Here is an 8,112-nt window from a genome sequence, read left to right as displayed (position 1 = left end):
GTCTGCCAGAGGCTAAAAGTTTGGACTGTAAGTTTTATATTTATAATAAAATGAAAAATCACAGAAAGACCCTGCAGGGAGGAGAAATGATTCATTATTTCTATAAACCTCAGATTTTGCAGCAGTAAATGAGATTACAGGACGAATCCCTCAGATGATCCAAATTCCTCTCTCGCTTATGGTTTAATCCCAATCCCGCAGAAGCGGAGTCCCCATCATGTGAGATTACGATCGGTGGAGGAGGGAGGGCGGGATTGTGGAGGCAGCAGCGGACAGAGGTGGGACGTCCTCCCGGGGAGAGGAGGGAGTAGAAGTGGCTGCAAACTCCGACCGCCTCTCTCAGTCATGCGCCTCGGCTTTTAAAGGACTCCCGGCTACTGCTACTGCTGGTTCTGGTTCTGGTCTGATTCCGCTGGGCAGCGGGGCTTTATTTCAAAAGTGAAGAAGAGTTGGACCGAGCAGTGAGGAAGAGGAGGATTCTTTTCCAGGTTACCGGATCGCGCTGCATTCCAACCCCGGAGCGCAGCGCTCAGGAGTCGGACCCGGCGCGCTCCGTCTCTCCGCTCCTGATTTCTTTCATTCTTATTTTTTGTTTTTTATATATATATTCTTACATTCGCTTCTCGTGGTTCTTTTGGATCTCTGCAGCGATGACGCACAAAGGGAATCGCTTTTATTTCTAACTAGAAACGCTTAAAAGCACAGAGGGGGGTTTCTCCTCCGGAGTGGATCTGGATTTCTCGCCCGCTGCAGGTCCGACCATGAGCGCCGGATGGTGGGTGTTTGTTGGCGCTCTGGTGGGGGTCCTCACCGTCCCCAAAGCGGCACACGGTTGGTGTATTATTTTTGGTCTCTGTCTTTTTTTTTTTAAATCCAGTTGTCCGGTTTGTTATGTAGGTCAGGAGGAGTTGTGGAGGGCAATCATGCGCTTTTGCAGCAGAGCTGAGGAGCCTGAGTTAGATCTGATTGTGGGTGATTTTTTCCCCACACTTCTCTCTGGTGGAGAAGGGAAAAGTTGTGACCAGAATGATAACTTTACATTTTACACAGACGTGGGCAGAGTAACCAAAAATTGTACTCAAGTAAAAGTAAAAAGTCTACTCAAGTACTAACTGATCAAATGATCCATCATTTAATATTTAAAAATGACATCTTCAGATGAACCAAATTATAAAGTTAAGCATAAATTTAGGTAGTTTAAGGATGAAAATAAGAAGAAATAACAAAATCAGGCACAATAAATGTTTAAAAATCAGTTTCTTTCAATAAAAAACTTATGAAACTCCAACAGAAGCTGCGGGTGTGTGTCTGCATCTGGCGAATTTTTGGTTGAAACATGTTTGTTACTCATTCAGTGAAGTTATGCACAGTGGGTAGAGGATCCAGAAATGGATGATAGATATCACTGAGTCATTAACTTTTCAGCAGTCCCTCCACCTGAACAGGCATAAAGCAGCTATGGATGTTTTTAGATTATGTTGATTTAGTAACCTGTCAGCAACCTCTCTACCTGAACAGGTATATGGAAACTGCTGCTGTGATTAGATTGTTGATTTATTAACTTTTCATCAATTCCTCTGCATGAACAAGCATAGCTGTGGATGTTTTTAGACTATTTTGATTTAGTAGCTTTTCAGCAATCCCTCCTCTTGAATAAACATATGGCAACTGTGGGTGTGTGTAAATGTTTGATTTAGTCACTTTTCAGCCGTCGTTCCATGTTAACAACCTGAAGCAAGTGTGGATGTAGATTATGTTAAGAAACTTTTCAGCAATCTCTCCACCCGAACAAGCATGTGGCAGCTGTGAATGTGCTTAGATTATGTTGATTTAGTAGCTTCTCAGAAATCTTCCAACCTGAAAAAACATCAGGCAACTGTAGATGTAGATTATGTTGATTGTTACTTTTCAGCAATCCTTCCACCTGAACAAGTGAGTTAACCATAGATGTGCGTATATTAATATTTATTTAATAACTTTTCAGTAATCTCTCCACCTGAACAAGCATGTGGTAACTGTGCATTAGATTATTTTGATTTAATAATTTGTTCCGTTATCTCTCCTCTTGAGTAAGAAGGAAACAGCTGTGGGCGTGTGTGTATTATGTTGTTTTAGTAACCTTTTAGCAATCCCTCCACATAAACAAGCATCAGGTAACAGTGGATGTAGATTACATTGACTGAATTTGTCAGGAATCCCCTCACCTGAACAAGTATGTGGCAATCATGAATTTTTGTAGATTATGCTGATTTCGTAACGTTTTAGCAATCCCTCCTCTAGAACAAACATGTGGCAACTGTGGATGTAGATTATTTTGATTTACTAACTTTTCAGCAATCCCACTTCCTGAAAAGCATGGGGAAACTGTGAATGTGTGCAGATTATTTTCATTTAGTAACTTTCAGCAATTTGTCCACCTGAACAAGCATATTGCAACAATGGATGTGCGTACATTATGCTGATTTAGTAACTTTTCAGCAATCTCTGCACTCAATCAAGCATGTGGCAACCATGCACGTGCGTAAATTATATTGATGTAGTAACTTTCCAGAAATCCCTCCACCTGAGCAACAATAGCAATAACAATAACTGAACAATAACTGTGGATATGAATAGTTTATGTTTATTTAGTAACTTTTCAGCAATCCCGTTTCCTGAAAACATGAGGCAGCTGTGAATGTGTGAAAATCATTTATCATTTAGTTACTTTTCAGCAATTCCCCCACCTGAACAAGCATGAGGCGACTGTGGATTTTTGTAGACTAAATGTTGATTTAGTAACTTTTCCAGCAATCCCTCCTCTATCACAAGCATATGGAAACTGTGGATGTGCATAGATTATTGTGCTTTAGTAAATTTCCAGCAATACCCCCACCTGAACAATAAAATGCCAGGAGAAATGCAGTTAGACAGATACATTTTTCAGAGTATCTCAATATTTATTACAACTTGCCTGAGTGGTTGAAAGACAAGCTGTGCGTTTCTTCAAAAACACACAGTTAATGAGAAGACTTCGCGTCTCTTGATCTGCAAATCTGCAAAACTTCAAAGTCAGTTTGAGAATTCAAAGAGAGCCCTGACTAAATTAGGATCAACCGCAAGTTTTTATTGTTAACTGTTTACGTTTCACATTCATCAGACTGTGGCAGAGTCTGACCGGAGAAACAGTTTGTTGTGCGAGTTGTGCATTTTTATCCTGCTAAATAGCCAAACGCTTTGAAACGTATCCGTTGTTGTCTCTTAAATATTTATTAGGCTGCATCAAATCAGAAAAAAAACTCAGGCTGTGCTCAATTACAGCATCCGCTTCCCGTGTCTCAGAGCGCGTCATGTACAGAATCATAAGCAGAACCAGGAAGCAGTTCCTCAACAGAACTGTTCTCTTTCCCTCCTTGAACCTTTTTGAGTCCTGATCACTTTCAAGAAAGAAAAGATCCACGTTGAAAATTTTATTTTTTACTCCCCAAATCATTAATCGCCTCATCTCGGCGTGCGTCCAATCTGCCCAGCAGCTGCTGCTTCAATAGCATTCAAATTTTGATGCTCCTCTGAAAATAAAACACATCAGTTATAAATGTTGGAGCGTTATCGACGGCTGCAGGAGGTAACAGGAGGAGGGTGGACAAAAGGCTGAAGTTGAAGATAAGGAATGGTGCTTTTTTATTTATTTTTTTTAGCTCAGGTTCCTTTGTATTCTCCAAAGGAGAATTAGCGCCAATGTAGATAGAAAAAAAGGAGTAAATTTCTGCCAACAATCTCAGAAATATGACATTTCTGAGATCAATCTTAGAAATTTGCTACAAAAAACATGGAAATTTCATAGCTTGAAAGGTCGAATATTTTTCAGGAAAAAAAAATCATAACTTTTTAGAAAAAACCTGGGAGGTTTCTGAGTCTGAGAAGTAAAAAAATTGTTAGGAAAAATCTCTGAAAATTTTTAGACCAACCATGAAAATTTCCGACCTTGAAGAATCTGACATTTTTTAGAAAAAAAATTATAGAAAAAAACTAAAAAAAATTAAGTGAATCTCTGAATTTTTCCAGTAAATCATGGACATTTCTAACCTTGAAAAGTCTAAAATTTTCATTATAAAGCAGAAATTTTATTGAAAAAATTTGAAATGTTCAGATTAATAAAAAAAAACCCAAGATAATTTCTGAGTTTCAAAAGTAAAAAAAAATTGATAGAGGAAAAACTCCTCTCAAGATTTTGAGATTAATTTCAGAAAGTTTTAGAAAAAAATGAAATTTTTGAGATTCAACAGTCGAAAATTAGCTAAAAATAAATCTTAAACTTTTAAATCAATTTCACAAATTTTAGAGAAAAAAATGCAACATCCTGAATGTCAAAATTTGAAGATGTAAGGCTTTAGGAAATTTTTTGAGTTTTAAAAAACTAATTAAAGAGCATGTTTTGTGATCTTGTTGGTAAGTTAAAATTGCAGGATATTTAATTCTGTAATTATCCATGTTGAAACTAATTTCAAATCTTATTTAGATGAAGAAGCAAGAAGTTTAATTGAAATTTTGCGAGAACAAAACCACTGCATTTTAAATTGGGATTAAAGGTTTTGCTCACTGTGCAGGAAAATATCTTACTTTCAGTCCAATAAAACCAGAAACTACCAACAACAAAAGCATTTCAATGCACTTTGACAGTTTGTATCAAAAGCTCCTATGAAAACAATCTTAATGATCTTAATGAAACTTCAAATCAGATTATATGAAGCGTTTTCTTGTCTCCTAAAGATGGCGGTTGGTTGGTTAATAAATGCCCTGCAGTAATTGGTTTAAAGTCTGATCTGTTGGAAGCAGTTTTCATTACTGGCTGAAGTGCAACGCGAACCTCCTCAGTGTATTCGGTCTGAACTGATTAAAGTGCCAGATTATATTTTGCTGAGCTCTCTTTCTGTCATGCAGACAGATGACAAAGCAGCGACATAAACAGATTTGCTGTCGGGCATTTTTAATGAGGACAATAACTGTAGGCTTGTTTTTTTTATGATAAATGTTTACTTCTGGCTCTTCTTTCCCCTGAGACGTCTCACATTTTCTCAGTCGTGTGATGCTGAACTCAGACCCCAAGCTGTGCCGAGGCGTTGCTCCGTACGTCTGTCTGTCTGTGTTTTCTTAACGTTTGGCCCTTAAATTGAGCAGAGATTACCATCAGCGCCCACCCTGTCGTCTCAGTTTAGGGACACAAGCTTTTGTTTCCCTTTGAGAGGCTTTAATGGTCACTGTTTGTGTTGGTCTGAATGTAAATTTGCTTTAATCCTCTAATCAGGGCTAAGAAATATCAAATGTTCAATCAAATAGGGTCAAAGAGGTTTGTTTTAGTGACAGTTAATAGTTTTATGGGAGGATTTGCCCTTCAGCACTTGTTTTCTCCTGGGACACCACTAAGCCTGAAACAATTAATCATGATTAGTCGTGATTAATCGATTATTGAAATAATTCTCAACTAATTTAGTAATCTATTTACTTGTTAACTGAAGTATACAGACTCAGAAAAAGGTCCTTTGCTGAAAATATAACTCACTCAAAGCAGTAGTTAAGCCAAAACTGTTAAAAAATATACATTTTGCATTTAAGATAAAAAACCAACGTTTTTCTATAAATATGTTATGTAACCTGAACTCCTCAGATAGCAGTTTTAGCTTCACCTAGTTCAAATTCTAAGAAAAAAGTCACTTATTATGCACCTTTTGCTGTCAAATTATTATTTGTTAGTCAAAGAAATAATAAACTGATAATTTTCTGCATTGTATTGATAAGTCGAGCAGAAAGGACGGCGCTTTTCACATTATTTAGCTGCAGATGCATCCTTTGCTTTAAGTGTTCACCAAAGGAATGTTGGCAAGAAAATGTTTATTCAATTGTTTTCCATCTATTAATATATTTCTAATTTAAATGGAAAATCTGTTGAATGTGCCATTTTTAAAATTCAATTAATCAATAAAACCATTTAAATCTTCTCCCACTTCCATTATGATGCTCTTTATATTTATATAATTAGAAGTTGATCTTTAAAAAACAAATGAATAGTGTCCATGTGTTCAGGTAAACCACAGCTAGTTTTATGACACAATTAGCCTAAACAAGCTTGGCTAAACAAGCTAGTTTGCATAACTAGGTTGTTTTTTGTATTGCATTCATACCATGAAGCTGGTAAACTCATTAAAGTTGGAAATCTACCAACATTGACCTTTAAAATGCAATATTTCTCCCAAACACATGAAAGATCTGATGGGTTATTATTGTATGTTGTTAATCCAGTCGTACAATATCTCTGTCACCTTGTTTTCTATGTTGCTATGTATGTAGCTCTTATCGCTAAATGTAGGAGAATAAATAATGGGATTTAGTGAAACATCAGCTTCTCTTATGTATTTAAAGTATCCGAGTCACTTTTGATACACTCCTGGTTTTAATACTTAATATGTAATGTGAAAAGTATAAAATTAAAAGTTTAACTGGGTCAGAACATGATCTTCTTTTGCTTTGATGTCACAGTTTTGTATTTCCTCCTACTTTTAAGGATCAACTGACCATCTTTGAATAAAGAGAACATGAGCCAGTTTAATAAAAAATAAGATAATTCTGTCAGTAAGACTTTAAGTTTCAAGCATCCAGCATCCTGAGGTGAGAGAATCTTAACCAGTTGTTTCATAAAATTCAACACATCATCATATTTTCTCACACTTAGGGGTGTGTTACACCGATCTTTTAACACGCACGACTAATTAAAGGCGACGTTTGCTGGATGATAAATTATTGCGATAAATTATATTATTTTGAGACCATTTTAAAGTAATATAATAGTAATGACTTGAAAATGGAAGAACACATTCTCAAAGATCAATAAATTTTAAATTCTAGTGAACATTTAACACTGGAACTGGAAGACATTTTAAATATCCAAAGTAACTCAACAAAACAGACACAGCAAATAAAATTAATCATGAAGTTTTTATAAACAAAATTACCCTTCAAAATAAGGGCTAGTTGAGACCAAAGCACCAGACAGAAGACCTTTATCATCCAGGTTTTGGTAGAGAGTAAAAAGAAAACCGATAAAGCATGTTCATTTATGTATTATGTGGTTAATTAATTTATTGACAGGTTAGTGAGGATGCCTTCATTTTCACAACTGTTTGTTATTCCATGTTATTTTCAGGGATATTGCGTCTTAAAACAGAAACACAAACTGTCTGACATTTTATGAAATCTATTCAATCTACTTGTTCTCATTGTAATCCACGTTTAGTCCCTGGATAACCAGATTCCAGGATCTTTTTATCCATCTGCTGGTTTTCTTTGTGTTGCTGAGACGTATTGATCACTTCTTAAATCTTGGCAGCTCCTAACAACCCACAAAGGGATCATAAAACTTGATCTTACACACTGAAAAGGATAAATTACTTCCTCTTGTGTGTGTTTTTAAAGCACCTGCAGTCATTTTGACCTCACTCAGACCAAACCGGACTCTAACTTCGTTTCTTTCCTCTGTTTTCATCCCAGGAGCTTGTCTCTACGAGGGATTGCTCTACACGGTAGGTGCTTCAACACTTTCTTTTTGCTGTTTAATCCCTGGTTAAGACTTCCGCCTCATCTGGGTGCAAAGTTTGGTTCGTCTGCGAAGCCTAACGGAGGAAACGCTCATGCATTATTTACGTGGGACTTTGCCGGTTTAGTGAGACTGTCAGATGAAGCTGTTAAGTGTCTCCATGCAAAGATGGGTGATAAAAGGAGTACATATCATATCAGTGGGGATTAGTGCACATCCTCTGTCAGAAATGAAGCAGAGGGGATGTGTCTCATCTATAATGCAAGCCGGATACTGAGTTTGTGGATGATAATGGTGATGCTGCTGCGCTGCGTCAGGCTCCCGCTGCTCCACTTGCAGAACTTTTTTAATTTTCTACTTCTGCTAGGTGTTGGCAATAAAAGGCTTTTGCTTTTATTTTATGCTCTTTCAGCTGTGCTCGTAGTCTGGTTTTAAATTTACTGTTGAAAGAAGTCATGTTTGCTTTGAAAAGCGTCTTTGTTCCTCTGCAGAAGAAGCTGATGTATTCACTCAAATGCAATTCAAGTCATTTTTTTAAAATCTCA

General features: G+C 36.9%; 1 protein-coding gene across 2 annotated transcripts in view; it reads left to right on the top strand.

Moving 5' to 3' along the window:
- The window catches only part of fras1 (Fraser extracellular matrix complex subunit 1), a 292,855-nt gene continuing 284,743 nt past the window's right edge, over positions 1-8,112 (top strand). For both annotated transcript variants that reach the window (XM_028033228.1, XM_028033229.1), the window contains exons 1-2: positions 1-831; positions 7,522-7,553. In XM_028033228.1, the coding sequence (XP_027889029.1) occupies positions 762-831; positions 7,522-7,553 (102 nt within the window). In that variant the 5' untranslated portion in view covers positions 1-761. The remainder of the gene's footprint in view (positions 832-7,521; positions 7,554-8,112) is intronic.

The sequence above is a fragment of the Xiphophorus couchianus genome, chromosome 12 (assembly GCF_001444195.1).
Source record: "Xiphophorus couchianus chromosome 12, X_couchianus-1.0, whole genome shotgun sequence".
NCBI lineage: Eukaryota > Metazoa > Chordata > Actinopteri > Cyprinodontiformes > Poeciliidae > Xiphophorus > Xiphophorus couchianus.
This window is presented reverse-complemented; position numbering and strand designations above follow the sequence as displayed.